We start from the raw sequence: 19,142 nt of genomic DNA, 5'->3' as shown, positions 1-19,142 counted from the left end.
CAGTGCAGAAGGAGGCCATTCAGCCCATCGAGTCTGCACCAACCACAATCTCACTCAGGCCCTATCCCCATAACCCCACGTATTTACCCTAGCTAGTCCCCCTGATACCAAGGGGCAATTTAGCATGACCAATTAACCTAACCCGCATATCTTTGGACTGGGAGGAAACCGGAGCACCCGGAGGAAACCCACGCAGACATGGGGAGAATGTGCAAACTACACACAGACAGTGACCCAAGCCGGGAATCGAACCCGGGTCCCTGGCACTGTGAGGCAGCAGTGCTAACCACTGTGCTACCATGCCGCCCCTACAATTAAAAATGCCATTTAAGTATCAAAGCAAATATTAAAAGGTGCATAATCAAAACTTCAACAATCCATAAACACCACAATGCAAACTTGAATTTATAATGATTTGTTTCTTGTCAACAATATATTTGTTTGCAAAGTATTTGCTGTAGAGAAAAGTTTCCGATACAGATTTTGGATTTGCACTTGATGTTTACCTGGGTTCAATGTCAATTATTTATCTTGTAAGTGAACAGAAGTGCCCTATTCAACATCTAGTCATAAAATAGCATTGACTAGGAATCATATCAGCATTGTGAATTAAACTAACTTGTGTATGTCCCTATGTGTGTTCCTCATAACAACTGCACACTCTCAAAAGTCCAATTGTAATGCAACAGATTCCTCTTCCATGTAATACATAAGCAAATAGAACATGGAATGAATTTTAATCCTACATTCTCAAAACACAGAAAGTAACAAAGTTTTCCATACTTTTTTTTGTGATTATCACTAAGAAGTTCGTACCCTCTATTCCAGGCTTCTCTTGATTGTGTGTCAACTTGACCCAGATAAGACAAATAACCTCTGCTCCCAGTTCAGGACTGGCTAATTGAACTACCAATCACACCAACTAGATATGGGCATCCTTATCTGATGAATTTCACATGCATGAAGTCATTTCAACATTTTACACACAATGGCCAGAAATTTCCATTCTGAGCCTAAATCCCACAGTGGGGGCGGGAACAAGGAGTTTCCCACTCTGAGCCCAGTGGGAATTTAAGCTGAATCGAGTGATGCAGTCAGGGGTTACGTATTGTGTGGCATGGTGGGCTGGGTGACATGAACCCTGCTGTCATATGTAGGCACCGTATTTAAAGGGCACCCAGGCATCAAGTTCTTTGTCGTGAACTCATAATCAAAGGAGGAGATGGCCTGGCGATCCAAGAAAGCTCTGGACTCCAGATTCAGTAACAATTCCCTTTATGTGCTGCTCAATGCAATCACAAGAGAGTGTCTTGTACCCAGAGGATGGAAGGAAGAGGTCAAGCCACGTGAACAATCCTGCATGGGAACATCAAGAGGTTCTTCTCCTTAAAGGTGTTTAGAAAGCAATGAGGGGGGTGGGGCTGGAATGTCCTGACTCCAGGAAAGAAAGCAGAACCTGTTCTGGCTGCAGTCGATGGGGGGTCAATGTCAAGGAGGATCCCCAGGAGGTGAAGAGACAGCAAGCCTCACTCTTTGCCTCGGAAGCCTCCAAGGTCATCTTCTGATTCAGGGTCTACTCCATGGAGCAGGATTCTTGTGTTTCTTCTTCCAAAAGGTCCACTGAGAGACATCCGTAATCAGTGGCTGGAAAGCAGAAGATGGCTCAGTAAAGTCATCGCAGTGTGACATTCCAAGGATCTGCAAATCCATCTATGCCAGACTGTATGACCTGAAGCCGACAGACAGCACGGCCTCCCTAGTCTTTCCTGTCACCTATCACGGAGGTCTTAGATAACAGCGGCGAGTGGGAGAGCCTGTACAAACTACTATCTCTGGATGAACTGACAAAGGCCAACAAGTCCTTTGAGACAAGTAAAGATCCCAGAAGCGACAGCTTACTGGCCGAGTTGTAGCTCGCTTTGTGGGACTGGGTCGGCCCAGACCTGCTGGAAGTGTATGTGTGTATGCTTCTGGACGCTAGCATGTCCACATCCATCAGGAAAGGCATCATTACCATCATCTACAAGCAAAAAGGGGAAAGGGAAGAAATTATAAATTGGCGACCCATTTCACTGTTCAACATGGACTGTAAAATTCTAGCCAAGGTCATTGCCAACCAGGTCACGTCTGCTCTGGAATCAGTGATCCACCCTGACCAGATGATGATCCACCCTGACCAGACCTGTGCTGTACCTGGCAGGAAGATCTCTGACAGCCTCACGCTACTAAGGGATATGATTGCGTATGTGCAGGACAAGAGACACCTGCCTCATCAGCCTGGACCGGGAGAAGGCATATGGCACACCTACATGATGGATGTGCCCTCCAAAATGGGGCTTGGGGAGGAATCCGCAATTGGATCCAACTGCTCTACACAAACAGCAGTTTGTTTTCCGATCAAATCTGGTGTCAGGCCAGGCTGCCCTCTCTCCTCTGTCCTGTTTGTGTTTGAACCTTTTACGGAGTCCATCAGGAAGGATATAGGCATAAGAGGAGACAATCCCAGGCAGCAGAGGCACTCAGGTCAAAGCTTCCCTGTACATCGATGACGTGGCTGCCTTCTGCTCAGACCCATCATCAGTTCGCAGGCTCCTTAAAGTCTGCAACCAGTTTGAACTGGCCTTAGGAGCCAAGGTAATCAGGGCAAGAGTGAAGCCATGTTCTTTGGGAACTGAACTGACTAATCCTTTGTCCCCTTCAATGTCCGGTCAGATTACTTGAAGGTGCTGGGGATATGGTTTGGAGTGGCTGGGGCTTGCGCCAAAAGCTGGGAAGAGCGAATTGCCACAGTAAAACAAAACTGGGAATGTAGGAGCAACGCCCCCTCTCCATCTGGTGTGAGATACTCATGGAGTTGGTGTACGTGGCACAGGTCTGGCCCATACCCACATCCTGTGCCACAGCAGTCAACCGAGCCATCTTTAAGTTCATCTGGAGATCCAAGATGGATCGTGTCCAACGGACACAATGCGCAAATCTCTGGAGAAGGGGAGAAAAAGTGTATCCAACTCCGCCCTCATCCTGATGGCCATCTTTGTTTGCGGTTGCATCAAGCTATGTGTAAATCCTCGGTATGCAAACACCAAGTGTCACTATGTGCTGAGATCCTACCTGTCCCCAGTGTTGCGAAGAATGGGTCTAGCCACATTGCCGTAGAATGCTCCAAGTAGTTGGACTGTAACATATCACCTGTCCCTCGAGGAGAAATTTATTCAGAAAAACATCTTTGACCAGATGGGGATCAAGCAGTGGTCTGTGTGTAAAGTCCTCAAGGCCCTGAGGGAAAAGGAGATGGTGGATCCTGTCGGATGGTTCCCTGAACAGACTGTCAGAATCCTTTGGCAGAATGCCTCATCACCAGAACTTTCAAACAATCACCAAGACCTAGCTTGGCTGGTGATGAGAAGGGCACTCCCCATCAGATCTTTCATGCACGGCGCAAGTCTCAGCGGCATTGCACTTTGCCCTTGAAGCTGCTGCGGAGGGGATGAGACAGTCACACACCTCCTTGTGGAACGTGCCTTTGCAAAGAAGAAAGATGCAGTTGTATTTGTCGAGGTTCATCCTGAACAGCTCTGTGACGCAGGACTCTATGCTCCGTGGGCTGTTCCCAGGGTCATATACCGAGACAAACATCAAACACAGCTGGAGGATCATCAACTCAGTGAAAGATGCTCTTTGGTCTGCCTGAAACTTCATATAGAAACCCTGCACTGCAGAAGGAGGCCATTTGGCCACAATCCCATCCACGCCCCATTCCCGTAACCCCACGTATTCATCCTGCTAATCCCTCTAACCCATGCATCCCAGGACACTAAGGGGCAATTTATCATGGCCAATCCACCTAACCCGCACATCTTTGGACTGTGAAAGGAAACCTGAGCACCCAGAGGAAACCCACTTGTTGATCTTCCAGTGTGAAGAATTGTCCTCAACTGAGTGTTGCAGACAGGTACATTCCAAAGTCTACGACTATGTGCTGAGGTCACTGGTCACTCAAGTTTGGGACAGCTGCCACCACTTCGTAATGGGGAAAGGGCTCTATTTAAGGCTTTTCAGCCAATGTTGGTCGAGGAAAAACCCCTCGGACTGGACTGTGTATAATCTCAAACTGTGTGTAATTCTATTAAAGCACCACAAAGTTCAATTTGACATATATATATATATATATATATATATATAAATAAAAGAACGTTGGACACATATTGAAATATATGTAATGTTCTTAGACTGAACACAGTGTAAATTCTGATCTTGGAAAATGTAAATGTGATCGCACTTTATTATAGTAAAGATCGGAAATGTTTTTGTCATGTGTTTTTCAGATTATACATGAATAAAGTATATTTTTTGAAAAGAAACCCTGCATAGAAGGAAGTCGCCAGGGTGGTCGGTGCCCACAGCCTCCACCAAAGGACTGCCCTGCAGCGCCGAAGGTGGATGAATGACCTCATGGGCACTGCAAGGGTAAGTGAACCTTCAGCTACTCACAGGCACCACACTGAATGGGACAGGGGATATCGGGCAGACTTTTCCCAAAACCTAGCAGAGTGTCAGGTTCAGACTGAAAACCGGCGTGTATCTCCAGATGCACGGCTGAGTTTTCTGTCCAGATTTTCTGGCACTCACTGCACAGAAAATCTGGGGGTTTGGTTTGTGCCGTCACACTGGCAGGCAGGGGCCTGATAGAGACAGCAAGGCTGGCTCCACAGAGATCAGGGCATCATCTTTCAAGGGTGCCCCAATTTCAATAGCTACATTTAAGGTCTCCCCTCCCCCCACCGTGGAGATCGGGTCTCCCCTCCATCACAACAACATCCGCAGCCCCCACAGGCATCATGGCTCTTCCTAGCTCCCACCTCACCATACAGTGGAGGAGTGTTCCCCGCCCCCACCAGAGCCCCATTGGCACTACCTTCATATGCCCCCTTGGCACAGCAAGGATCCAGGTCAAGCAATGCACAGCCTCGCCCTTCACCCCTCAGGGCATCCAAGCACCTCCAGCGTGGTCATCATGACAAGATTTTGTTTTTGAAAACCAGTAGTGATTTGTGCCAGGTTCCCATTGACTTCAGTTTTGCTAGGGCTCTTTGATGTCATACTTGGTCAAACATGGCCTTATTGTCAATTCGAGTCATTCTCACCTCACCACCGGAATTCAGCTCTTTGTCCATGTTTGAACTAAGATTGTAATGAGGTCAAGAGCTGAGTGATCCTGGCAGAACCTAAACTGAGACAGTGAGCAGGTTATTGCTAAGCAAGTGCAGCATGATAACACTGTTAATGACCCCTACCATCACCTTATTGATGACCGAGAGTAGAGTGCTGGGGTGGTATTTGGATTTGTCCTGTCTTTTTGTCTACAGGACATAGCTGAGCAATTTTCCACATTGCTGGGTAGACGTCAATGTTGTAAATTACTTATTTATTTCTACACTCTATCCACACTGATATACCACTCCATGAACCCTTTTCTTATGCAATAACCTTTCCTTATCGAATGACTTAAAAATCCAAATATACTACATCCATTTTTCTTAATTTTTCGACCATCCTTTGTTCTCTCATGCTTACTACTCATGTTGATATTATAAGCCTGTTGTTTTTAACCTAAAACTACCTTTAACCTCTTTCGGTCACCATGGATGGATCTCTTTTTGTATTCCATATTGAGAAATACAAAATAGTTCTTAAATGTTTGCCATTGCTCATTTGCAGTAATACCTTTCAAACTAATTTCCCATTGCACCTTAGCTTACTTATCCTTGGCTTCATTTTGCTCTAGTTTTCAACTTACGAATGTCACGCTCAAACTCAATGTGAATTTCTATCACAGTAAGATCACGCCTTCAGAGGATCCCTTGTTATGAGATTACTAAATAACCCTATCTCATTGCACAAAACAAAATGTAATGTAACCAATTCCCTGGTTGGTTCCCCAATGTATTGTTCTCGGAAACTGTCATGAACGCATTCTAACTTGTCCTCCAAACTACTTTTACTGATTTAATCAGTCTTTTGAAGATTAAAATCCTACATGATTATTGCATTCTCATTTTATGGACTATTCTCTAAAACTAATTTAAGAAATGCAACATGTTCAGATATGAAAGAGACTCCCTTTGACTGAAATTTCAATTTTCCATGGAAGTTTGACTTTTTTCTTTTATTTTCTACGGGTGGGTTTCCAACTTCAGAGTTAGAATCATAGAATAGAATCCCTGCAGCGCAGGAGGAGACCATTTGACCCATCAATCCTGCACTGACAACAATCTCACCCAGCCCTATCCCCATAGCCCCCACGCCTGTATTTACCTTGCTGGACACCCTGACACTAAGAGGCAATTTAGCATGTCCAATCAACCTAACCCACACATCCTTGGAGTGTGGGAGGAAACCGGAGCATCCGGAGGAAACCCACGCAGACACAGGTAGAATGTGCAAACTCCACATAAGCAGTGACCCGAGGCCGGAATTGAACCCGGGTCCCTTGCACTGTGAGGCAGCAATGCTAACCACTGTGCCACCGAGCTGCCCCTATAGCACTTTCAGGCACACATGTGATGCAGAAACTTTAAATGATGGTTGAGATACATTTCAATAAATCCAGAAAAACTATTAGTGTTTGCATTGTTTGAATTGTTTGGTCTTTTACATTTACTGTGTTGCAAGTGTTTGTCATTCTTTTGCTGACTCAGGAAATGATAAGAAAGTAAATGATTTAATTGTTTGTCCAGAGAGTCAGTTACCTTTGTGAAATAGACAAATAATGTTGCAAGGTTTCCATTAGGTGGTTTGAGAGTTGCTTTAGACTGTCTTGATGTGGTGATTACAGTTCTTTCATTTGGGGACTGCGGGTATTGGAGTTTTTAAAGCTTACAACAAATAAAAAGTCCAAGTTGGCGCAACTAAAAAATCTGCAGGTTCTAAATATCTGCAGTTTTGTTGTGCTGATGCAATAACCTAAATTAGAAAAAAAATCAGTTGAGCTAAACTAAAGTAGAACTAAAATGAATAGTGAAGAAAAATGGCAAAACGATTGTACACAAGGAGCTTTGCAAAGAGTTTGATACGTATAATTATTGAGAGGATTCTAGTGAAATAAAGTTTGATGAGATCAAATTTTATCCATGGACAGGATTTTTTCTTGAAGTATTCACTTCACTCATCTTGCTCTATGTGAAGTAAGTTATACAGATTTGGAATAATGTTTGAATCTGGTTTTGCTGTTCACTCAGGGAGGCCAAGGTGCATCTTGTAGTCTGGAGTTATGGATCATGATGGTGGAGGTTCCAATTCTTTCCATCACATGGCTGACCAGGAATCTCTCCCACTCTCACCATCAGCAATTGTGTTGGAAGGATTTGCAGATTGATACTCATAGAATTCATAGAAACCCACTCAACCTGCTTGGTCTCATTATGGAAGTACCTTCCAAGGATGGCATGGTGGCACCGTGGTTAACACTGCAGCTCCAGGGACCTGGGTTCGATTCCTGCATTGGGTCACTGTCTGTGTGGAGTTTGCACATTCTCCCCATGTCTGCTTGGGTTTCTTCCGGGTGCTCTGGTTTCTTCTCAGTGCAAAGATGAGCGGGTTAGGTTGATTAGCCATGCTAAATTGCCCCTTAGTGTCCCGGGATGCATAGGTTAGAGGGATTGGCAGGGTAAATATGTGGGGTTACGGGGATAGAGCCTGGGTGGGATTGTTGTCGGTGCAGACTCGATGGGCTGAATGTCCTCCTTCTGCATTGTAGGGATTCTATGATTCCTTTGTTATCAAGTCAGCAATGGGACTCAAATCTGGAGCATCTGGCTCAGAGGCAGGGATGCTGCCTACTGTGCCACAGGACCTCTTTGTAATAATGTTTATCTGTTATCACATTGTTCAATAACATGTTTTATCCAACCCATTTTGTAGTCCCTAAGCTGTCTCCTCAGATTCAATTTTCCTATTCAGTTTGATATTATCTAAAAATAGCAGTGGTCCTTCTGTGCGCCCAACTCAGTACTTGATCCAAATTTGATGCAACTTCTCTAAACAAGTACCACTGCTTCCCATCCTCAAACAAATTTCTGATTTACTGCCAGGTTTTGCCGAGTCCATAGTGTTTTAAGCTTAACTAGTAACTTTTTGCAAGGAATTCCAGGCAACAGATCTGCAGTATTTGTATCTACTCATCATCCTCTTTAAAGGACACCATGTTAGTCTGTTTCCAATCTACTTATACCATCCAGTGTTCACTGATTCTGTCATAACAATTCAGATGGTTCACAAATATTAGGCTCTATATCTCAGTACTTGTTAAGCCCATTAAATTTTCTTGAATTATTTAGCAAGTTACTCCTTACATTATTATTGGTATCCTGGACCTTCACCTATGTATTTCATAAGAAACTAAAGCTAGAGTAGGCCATTTGGCCCATCAAGCTGCCTCCACCATCCAGCAAGATCATGACTGATTGTCTGCCTCAACTCCATTTTTCCATATCATTCCTATACCCTTAAAACCAAATACTTATTGAACTCTTTCTTGAATGTGCTCAATGACGGAATGCCCACAGCTCTTTGGGGTGGAGAATTCCAAAAGATTCACAATCCTCCGAGTGAAGAATTCTTTCTTAATTTTAGTCTGATCCCTTATTGAGCCCACAAGATCTGGAGCCTCTAGCCAGAGGTAACATTTTCCCAGCACCGACCCTATCAACCCCCTTAAGAATTTTATATATTGAACTTAGATCACCTTTTATTCTTCAAAACTTGAGGAAATGTAGCATATTCTATTCCGCCTCCTCGCAGGACAATCCCTTCATCCATAAACCAGTTTGGTGAACCTCTGTTGCACTCCCTCTAAGGTAAGCATGCCTTTCCTTAGATAAGAAGGCTAAGCTGAACACAGTACTGCAGTGTGCCCTCGTCAACACCCTGTATAACTGTAGCAAGACTTTGTTACTTTTATATTCTAACCTCTTTGTAACACACCATTTGCCTGTCTTTAATTGAGAAAAAAATAATCACCAGGTGCAACTTGGGAAGATCTACTGTTACATATATACAGTATTTCGAGAACCATCTCTCACCTGTTTCTGTAGAAATTCTTGTCCTGGTGCTCCTTTTTTCAAATATCATGGCAATAGATTTGCCTTGAAGTAAAGGGAGTAACTGTTGTAATCCATAAAGTAGGGGAACAAAAACAAAATAAGATTAGAAACTTTACTGTTGACACAAGATCTCCATGCTAGAAACATCAGCGAACATTGCCAATACTTTGAGTCTAGTAATTATTAATACAAAGACCACAAGAGTCAGAGTGGGAAGGGTGAAACAGAGAGAAAATTCTCATTCAAACTTTCCAATGGCTATCTGTCACAGGGCCCATCAGCATGCTCACCTGGAACAGGTGATGTCCAAAGTTTGAAAAATCCATATACAATTCAATCCAAATTATTTCTGTTCAGATTCAGCTAAGATTTTACAGTTTTGACCTCTGCAATGGATTATTCTGGAGTGGGCAGCAGAAACTGCTTTCATTTATGAGGGCAGTTTTTCCTAAAGGCTTAAGGTGTCGTGAGGAATAAATCAATTTTCTGAGCTTCCTCTCACCTGAAATTATTTGTCTTGACCAGACCCATAAACTGGTCTATAGGAAAGCAGAAGAAAACCCAATTCAGACCTAATCAATTATGCCAAACACTTACTGCATGAAACTTTGTACCATAGTCTAACTGGAGTCGGATGTATGCCTGAGAGGCACCATTGGAAAGAAAAGGAGACAGAGAGACATCATTGGGAAAAAAAGAGAAATACACACAAATAACAGAAGATCTCAGTGAATCCACATATCAAAGAAAATTAGTGAAGTTATGATTCTGCCAGTTACCTCTCCTTTCTCTTTTATTCTCATTTTCAGATCAGCTGCTGTCCACAATAGTTGCTTTATTTCTTCACCATTAAAATCCTTGAGAGTTAACAGGTGACGCCCTTTTAGAACAGCAGCACCCAGCATAACTTGGCCACATCTGCAATCAGAACCCAACAAACTGTTACATTCTGAGTTATACTTTAACGCACCAAAATGAACCTGTAATTATTTTTTGCCTTAACATGAACAGGGAACAGTGTCTGTTTCAAAGTTATACAAAAACAGACCTCGCTTCTTTACAGAGACAGAAAATGCTGTTAAGACACAGCAGGTGACATGGATCTGAAGAGGAATAAAAGGTTAACATAAGAAAGATTTGTGGTACAGTTGGAGGCTAGTCAGCTGGCATGGAGGACCTAAATTCTAACCTGACCATCAGGTTCTTGGCCTGCAGTCCTGTGGTTGCAGCACTTCAAGTATATCTCGAAGATATTTTTAATGCACTGAAGGTTTCTGCTTCCACCATCCTTTCAAGCAGAGTGTTTCATATTCCCCACCACCTTTCTGGGTGAAAAATAATTCTCAACTCCTCTCTAATCTTTCCATCGATTACTTTTAAATCTATGCACCCCTGGTTAATGACCTCTCGTAGAAATATATCCTTCCTATCCATAGAACCATAGAATCATTACAGTTCAGAAAGAGGCCATTCGGCCCATCAAGTCTGCACCGACTCTCCAAAAGGGTATCCCTCTCCGCTCCTCCCTACAATCCCACACATTTCCCATGGCTAATCCACCTACCCTACACGTCTTTGAACTTTCCATTCCATCCATGACCCCCATAATTTTATACACCATGTTTAGCATTTAATTGATCCGTGTATTTCAGCAATTTCATCTCAATTTCTTTCTCCCCCAATTACTTTTCCATGAAGTCATTACTATGGCCACAAAACTGAACCAGCATAAAGACCTATTGGGCCTCAGTATGATATGAATCAAAGGCACAAAACCTTTAACAATATGATTTGCTGAATTGATTGCCAATGACAATCTCCATTTAAAGATTAAAACTAAAGGTTTTATATGTAAATGCACGATACACAGAAACATGCATAGAAACTCGAAGCAGGAGTAGGTTATTCTGCCCTTCGAGCCTGCTCCACCATTCATTATGATCATGGCCCATCATCAAATTCAATACCCTGATCCTGCTTTCTCTCCCTATCTCTTTCGTCCCAAGAGTTTTGTATAATTCCTTCTTGAAATCACACAAAGTTTGATTCAACTACTTTCTGTGATAGTGAATTCCACAGATTCACAACTCTCTGGGTGAAGAAATTTCTCCTCACCTCAGTCCTAAAAGGTTTACCTCTTATCCTCAAACTATGACCCCTAGTTCTCCGCCATAGGGAACACTCTTTCTGAGTCTAGCCTGTCTAATCCTGTTAGAATTTTATAAGTTTCTCTGAGATCCTCTCTCACTCTTCTAAACTCCAATGAATATAATCCTACCCGACTTAGTCTCTCCTCATATGTCATTTCTGCCATCCCAGGAATCAGCCTGGTAAACCTTCGCTGCACTCCCTCTATAGCGATTTGCCTTCTTTACTGCCTGCTGTACCTTTGCACTTACTTTCAGTGACTGATACACAAGGACACCAAGGTCTCACTGAGTATCCAACTCTCTCAATGTACACTCTTTCAAATAATAATAATCTGCCTTCCTATTTTTGCTACTGGAGTGGATAACCTCAAATTTATCCACATTGTACTGCATATGCCAAGCCTAAAACCACTCTCACTCAGCCTGTCCAAATCATGCTGAAGCATCTCTGCATCCTCCTCACAGCTCATCCTCCCACCCAACTTTGTATCATCTGCAAATTTGGAGAAGATACATTTAGTTCCCTTGTCCAAATCTTTAATATGTAACGTGAACAGTCAGGGTCCTAGCACAGATCCCTGCAGTTCCCCACTAGTCACTGACTGCCAATCGGAAAAAGACCCATTTATTCCAATTCTTTGCTTCCTGTCTGCTAACCAGCTTTCTATCCATCTCATGACACTGTCTGCAATCCCATGCACTTTAAGACAATATGGATGGAAGAACGAGGAGCAGGAGGCGGCCATCCAGCCCCTGAAGCCTGCTCCACCATTCAATAAGATTATGGCTGATCTTTTCGTGGACTCAGCTCCACTTACCCACATACTGACCATAATCCTTAATTCCTTTACTGTTCAAAAACAGTTAAAAACATTCAACGAGGTAGCCTCAACTGCTTCACTAGGCAGAGAATTCCAGAGATTCACAACCCTTTGGGTGAAGAAATTCCTCCTCAACTCAGTCTGAAATCAGCTTCCCCTTATTTTGAGACTATGCCCCCTAGTTCTAGTTTCACCTGCCGGTGGAAACAACTTCCCTGCTTTTATCTTATCTGTTCCATTCATAATTTTATATGTGTATATAAGATTCCCCCCCCTCATTCTTCTGAATTCCAATGAGTATAGTCTTAGTCTCCTCACTCTCTCCTCATTAGCCAACCCTCTCAACGCCAGAATCAACCTAGTGAATCTCCTCTGCACCCCCTCCACTGCCAGTACATCCTTTCTCAAGTAACTTACTTTACACAATCCCATGCACTTTAACTTTACATAGTAATCTGCTGTGTGAGACCTTGTCAAATGTCTTCTGAAAGTTTAAATAAACCACATCCAATGGTTCGCCCCAGGCAACTCTACTAGTTACATTCTTAAAGAATTCCAGTAGATTTGTCAAGCATGATTTCCCTTTTGTAAATTCATGCTGACTTTGATTATACCACTGCTTTTCAAATGCTGTGCTATAAAATCCTTGAGCATGGACTCTGGCAACTTCCCCAGTATTGATGTTAGGCTCACTGGTCTATAGTTCCCTCTCTGTCTTACCTCCCTTTTTGAATAAATGGCTTACTTTGGCTACCCTCCAATCTGTAGAAACCATTCCAGAGTCAAGGACTTTTAGAAAATGACCACCAATGGATCTACTATTTCTAGGACCACATCCTTAAGTGTTCTGGGATTAAGATTATCAAACCCTGGAGATTTATCTGCCTAAAATTCCGTTAACTTCCCCAAAACCATTTCTCTACTAATACTGATTTCCTTCAGCTCCTCACTAAAACTTGTGTTTCTCAGAATTTCCGGTACATTATTGATGTCATCTTTTGAGAAGACAGAAACAAAGTACAAATTTAATTCCTCAGCCATTTCTTTCTTCCCCGTTATGAATTTCCGCTGTTTCGGACTGTAAGTTCAGTTTTTGTCAATCTTTTTCTCTTTACATACCTATAGAAACTTTTACAGTCAGTTTTTATGTTCCCCACTTACTTTCATACTTCATTTCCTCTTCTTAATCAATCTCTTGGCTGCCTTTGCTGAATTTTAAACTGCTTTCAATCCTCAGGTCTATTGCTTTTTCTTGCCAATTTGTATGCTTCACCTTTGAATCTAATACTATCCCTAATTTCCCTCGTAAGCCATGGTTTGACCACAGTTCCCTTTCCAGTTTTGCACCAAATAAGAATAAACAACTTTTGGAGTTCACCTATTCATTCCTTAAATTCCTGCCATTGCCTGTCCACTGTACTTTCTTTCAGTAATGTTTCCCAGTGCAGCAGAGCCATTATCGATGGTGCCCGTGGACTCCACATGCTCCTCTCCAGAGATACCCGGCCGTGAATGTAGCCGCGGTAGAGGTGCAGACAGTCGGGTTGGGTGAGCCACTCAGTCGCCCGCTCCCTGGACCTGTGGATAGCAAGTTTGGCCAGGCCCAAGAGCAGGTTCACGAGGAGGTCCTCCGCCTTCCCTGTCCCCCTTTGCACCAGGTGCCCCTAGTTCAGGAATGTGGGACCGAAGTTCAAACAAATAAGAGATGCATGTGATACAGGAACACCTGAGATGGGTGCCTTTAATCTGCATATAGATTGGATGAGTCCAATTAGTCACAGCACAAAAGAGGAGGAATTTCTGGACCAGTGCAATGAGGAACCAACCTGAGATTCAGGACCCTGGTCTCAGAATCAACTACTTCACTATCCACTTTGATGAAGAATTTCATCTTATTATGGTCACTCATCCCCAAGGGTTTTCTCACAACTAGATTGCCAATTAATCCTTTCTCATTCTGCAATACCCAATCCAAGATGGCCTATTCCCTGGTTGGTTCCTCATAACATTTGACATGTGATAGTACCTCTATTTGATTCTAGATGGTAGACAGCTGTCAGGTAATACATTGTACTTTCTGTGGGATAGCAATCTGCAAAAGGAAAACAGGATCATTTTTTTCCCTCCTCTTTAGTTTGCAAAATGAGGGTGGTGGCAGCTAGCTCAGTTGGCTGGATGGCTAGTGTTTGGGGATCGGATTGGTGCCAGCATCATGGGGTCAATCCCTTTTCCCGCTGAGGCAGACAAGGGACTTGCCCTCCATTCCCTAACTGTAGCAAGAAATATCACTTGGCACGAATATCTGCCTTCATGCAGAAAACTCCCTTCCTGACATCGTTGTATACCAAGAATCAAACCCATGATGGTTTTTGGAGAGTTTTGAGGCACTTTGACACAATCTTGCTTAGGTTGTATCATGGGAGAGTAAGTTGCATGTGCTACTAAAAAAAAGTAAGAAGTCTCACAACACCAGGTTAAAGTCCAACAGGTTTCTTTGGTAGCAAAAGCCACTCGCTTTCGGAGTGCTTCTCTTTCGTCAGAGCAGCACTCCGAAAGCTCGTGGCTTTTGCTACCAAATAAATCTGTTGGACTTTAACCTGGTGTTGTGAGACTTCTTACTGTGTTTACCCCAGTCCAACGCCAGCATCTTCACATCATGACTGAGTTCAATGAATGTTTGGAGTACTATGTCAGAAAAACCACACTCTAAATTCAAAGAAAATTTGGGATGCTGCTGTCAGCTTTAGCTACATAAATATAATGTGGAATGCCACTTTTACATTTTTTTGCTGTTAAGGCGAGGGATGTTAATGCTGGAAAATTGAAACCTTTCCCTTTCAGTGGCACCATACTCACAAAGATCAGATGCTCACTCTACTGTATCCCAACACACCTCAGCCCCGAACTCACAAAGAGTGTCTGCTAATCCATCAACCTGACACTACAACCCTCCCCTCCCCCAACTTTCTAGTCACTTTAGACAGAGTGCAATTTTCATCAGGAACTAGACCTAAAGAACAATAATTTTATAATGGGAATTAGAGTTTCTACTTTGTGTACCACTTACATTAGAAGTTTCATTGTTTGCCCAAAGAAATTACAGTTTATGTTTCCATCAAACTCAGTTGCATAATCTGGTGAATTGGTGTGATGACAATAATCTAGGATCAGCGTGGCACGGTGGCACAGTGGTTAGCACTGCTGCCTCACAGCACCAGGGACCGAGGTTCGATTCCCGGCTTGGGTCACTGTCTGTGCGGAGTCTGCACGTTCTCACTGTCTCTGTGTGTGGTTCCTCCGGGTGTTCCAGTTTCCTTCCACAGTCTAAAAGACATGCTGGTTAGGTGCATTGGCCATGCTAAATTCTCCCTCAGTGTATCCGAACAGGTGGCGGAATGTGGCAACTAGGGGATTTTCACAGTAACCTCATTACAATGTTAATGTAAGCCTACTTGTGACACTAATAAATAAACTTTAAACTTTCCCTCAATCTCAGTAAAACAAAGGAGATAGTCATCTACTTCAGGAATCATAGTGGAGGACATGCCCCTGTCTACATCAATGGGGATGAAGTGGAAATGGTCAAGCGTTTCAAGTTCTAGGTGTCCAGATCACCAACAACCTGTCCTGGTCCCTCCATGTCAATGCTATAGTTAAGAAAGCCCACCCATGCCTGTACTTTCTCAAGAGGCTAAGGAAATTTGTCACGTCTACTACGACTCTCACCAATGTTTACAGATGCAGCATAGAAAGCATTATTTCCAGTTGTATCACAGCTTGGTATGGCTCCTGCTCTATTCAAGACCGCAAGAAACTACAAAGGATCGTGAACGAAGCCCAGTGTTCACACAAACTAGCCTCCCATCCATTGACGCTAACTACATTTCCCACTGCCTTGGAAAAGCAGCCAGCATAATCAAGGGCCCCACACATCCCGGACATACTCTCTTCCACCTTTTTCTTTTGGGAAAAAGATACAAAAGTCTGATGCACATACCAATCGACTCAAAACAGCTTCTTCCCTGCTGCCATCAGACTTTTGAATGGACCTACCTTATATTAAGCTGATCTTTTTGTTTACACCCTAGCTACACTACATTCTGCACCGTCTCCTTCCCTTCTCTATGAACAGTATGCTTTGTCTGTATAGCGTGCAATAAACAATACTTTTCACTGTATACTAATACATGTGACAATAATAAATCAAATCAAAATAAAATCTTCCATAAGCAGTAAATTCAGAAGTACAATAGAATATAAATGTTTTTGCTTTCTCCCCCTTGCATTAGAAAATATTCATTGATGGATTAATGTGGCACCTGGTGAGGTTTTATTAATACAGTTTAAAATGGGTAAACACAAAAGAAGCTGGAAAAACTCAACTGGTCAACATGACCACACTGGGGTCACAGCGTGAAAGGCAGGGCTTCACACTGTGGTGGGACCCACACAGCAGAGGATTTTCAAAAGCCCATTGACTTTCAGCGGGACTGGACAATCCAAGCAGTGAGCAAGGGGCAGGAAAAGCCTGCCCAATGTTTCCGATCAGTGACCTTTCATCAGAACTGAACCTGTTGCATCTTGAAATCTTTTGTTAGGTCTCCACCCTATCACAAAGCTTCTCTTTTATTCTTTTTCCCCCTCCTCACTTCTACTGGCCCAAAAACGCTTACATTTCCATTTTCAGTTGTGATGAAAAGTCATCGATGTGAAATGTTAACTCTGTTTCTCTCCACAGATGCTGCCTGACCTGCTGAGTTTTCTCAGCCCTTTTTGTCCTTATTTCAGATTTCCTGTATCCGCAGTATTTTGTTTCTGAATCACAAAAAAAGTATTTTTTTTTAAACTGTCTAGTTCCACCACCTGCAGGTAATGCGATTATAAATAACTTCAACTGATTCAAGAACAGATTCTTCCCTGCTGCAATCGAACTTAGTAAGAAGTTTAACAACACCAGGTTAAAGTCCAACAGGTTTATTTGGTAGCAAAAGCCACACAAGCTTTCGGAGCGGAGTCCTGTTGGACTTTAACCTGGTGTTGTTAAACTTCTTACTGTGTTTACCCCAGTCCAACGCCGGCATCTCCACATCATGACTGCAATCGAACTTCTGCAGGGACCTACCTGATATTAAGTTGGTCTTTCTCTACACCCGAGCTATGACTGTAAAACTGCATTCTGCACCTTCTCCTTTCCTTCTCCTCTATTTACCTTATGAACGGTATGCTTTGTATAGCACGCAAGAAACAATACTTTTCACTGTATGCCAATAATGACAATAATAAATCAAATCAAAAAATTCTGCTGAACTATTGAGCTGTTTCATTGGTGCGCAGTAGTCAATTTCTTAAATTTTACAATGTTTAAAAACTTCTAAAATATATTGACATATGGGTGCTTTTGCACCTAAAAAAGGCTTATTTTAAGAGCTTCTTTGAATGGTTGCATTGGCGGATTCCTCTGTTCATTGCCAGGAGGGTGATCAGTAGTGTGAGTCGGGTCGATTTCCAGAGTACCCCAATGTTTTATAAACCAGAATTAAAGAATGGAATGATTTGATTTACTCCCGATGTAACTTCTTAAAATTCCTCAATTCTTCGGGCTGGTCACGTGACAAATTGCACTGGTAAAACCAGTTTCTGCTTGCTCGCCAGAAAACTTCAGTCAATGTGTAACCCCCTCCTGTGGGGTGGTGTTATAAAAGATACAAGGATGAGATTGGTCTTCATTAACATTGTACACTGTATACAACAGGCCATCGCATCGCTATAACCTATTCTGTAGTTAATTTCATCCACTAACTGTCCTGACCCTGGGAAGTTGAAGTGTTACAGTGATCACTTGTGATTTCTGCCTCAGACAAGATGCACCATAACATCATTATCAGCTAATCCAAGCTGTGTGTTTTGGAGCAAATTTGTCAGTACTTTTAACCAGACTATGGTCCTTTAATAAACTCCTGCCTACAATCTAATTGTATCTTCCGGTTCAATTTTAAAGTTGTGCCTCTTTTAGACAGTGATTTGTAATTGGATACTGTCCTGTGGCTTCCACCTTCCTTTAATAAGCCCCCTGACTGCTGACTTCTCGCACATTGGCGCCTGTACAAACTCTGGCGCAAAAGCAGATTTCGTTACAATCATCGCGATATAAAAAGCTCAAATTTAAAACCGCTGCAGAAGATTATATTACAAAGTAGGCACCGTATGGATAGGACCCAGCTAACTTGGAGTGTTGTAACAAGAGAATAAGGAGCGAGTTCAGACATGACCTCCACCCCCACACTCCCAGTATGTTCCTGGCTTAATTCCCCCTGGATGAAAATAAACTCACCGGAATGAGCGCACGGAACACTTGTTGCTCAATGAAACCGAACGCCCAAGAACACTCCTTAAAGCGAAGCTCATCATATTTGGATCGTGTAGTGGAACAGCACCCAGTAATGCTCCAACTCCAACCTGGCGTTAAGCGTTGCAAGTGATCTTTCCCCCCACGCGCTTGTGTTTTACTCTTCAACTGATCCAGCAACTGATCCAGCAGCTGATGCAATGAAAACGGCAGCCAGGCGTCGCTAACGTACCATGGAGCCTTGGGCAAACAGCTGCCAAAGAGGCTAAAGTTACCTGGGCTGAATGCAGACACTGTGAAACGCCCTGGGATGTATTTCCACATTGAAAGCTCTGTAGACATACATGTTATTAGAGGTGATTGGATGTATACATAATCATGTGCTATTTGCATAATATCCGACTAAAGACAGCAAATGCTGGACACACTCATCAGATCAATAAAGACCTCTGGTCAAAAGAGAGAAGTTAACCCTTCATTTGATGAGGAATTTTATGGCCTTGCTCATCCCGACACCGTAAAATCCCACCCGAGGTCAACAGACATTGCCATGGTCCGCCCCTTGGCGGGCGGGGCAGTAAAATTCCATCCATCCATTTATTTGCAATATTTTCTTGTGTCTTCTCTCCACAGATGCTGTCTGGTCTGCTGGTCTTTTCAGCCTCTGGAATATTTTTATTTTTGTTCAAAGTGCTGATGAGAGTATATTTCGGTTTGAATCAAT

The 19,142-nt window shown here is 43.0% G+C and overlaps 1 protein-coding gene across 2 annotated transcripts in view; it reads right to left on the bottom strand.

Annotated features, from left to right (window-relative positions):
- otc (ornithine transcarbamylase) overlaps positions 1-18,955 on the bottom strand; it is a 49,032-nt gene extending 30,077 nt beyond the window's left edge. Inside the window, exons 1-3 of one of the 2 annotated variants that reach the window (XM_078232574.1) lie at positions 18,404-18,955; positions 9,881-10,019; positions 9,081-9,162 (exon numbers count right to left, since the gene is read on the bottom strand). In XM_078232574.1, coding sequence (XP_078088700.1) covers positions 9,081-9,162; positions 9,881-10,019; positions 18,404-18,480 — 298 coding nt within the window. In that variant the 5' untranslated portion in view covers positions 18,481-18,955. Of the gene's footprint in view, positions 1-9,080; positions 9,163-9,880; positions 10,020-10,290; positions 10,417-18,403 lie in introns of those variants that run through there. The other variant, XM_078232575.1, reaches the window with a different exon arrangement.
- Between the last annotated feature and the right edge of the window lie 187 nt (positions 18,956-19,142).

This window comes from Mustelus asterias, chromosome 17 (assembly GCF_964213995.1).
Source record: "Mustelus asterias chromosome 17, sMusAst1.hap1.1, whole genome shotgun sequence".
NCBI classification, from domain to species: Eukaryota; Metazoa; Chordata; class Chondrichthyes; order Carcharhiniformes; family Triakidae; genus Mustelus; species Mustelus asterias.
The sequence above is the reverse complement of the archived record's forward strand: the minus strand, read 5'-3'. Positions and strand labels throughout refer to the sequence as shown.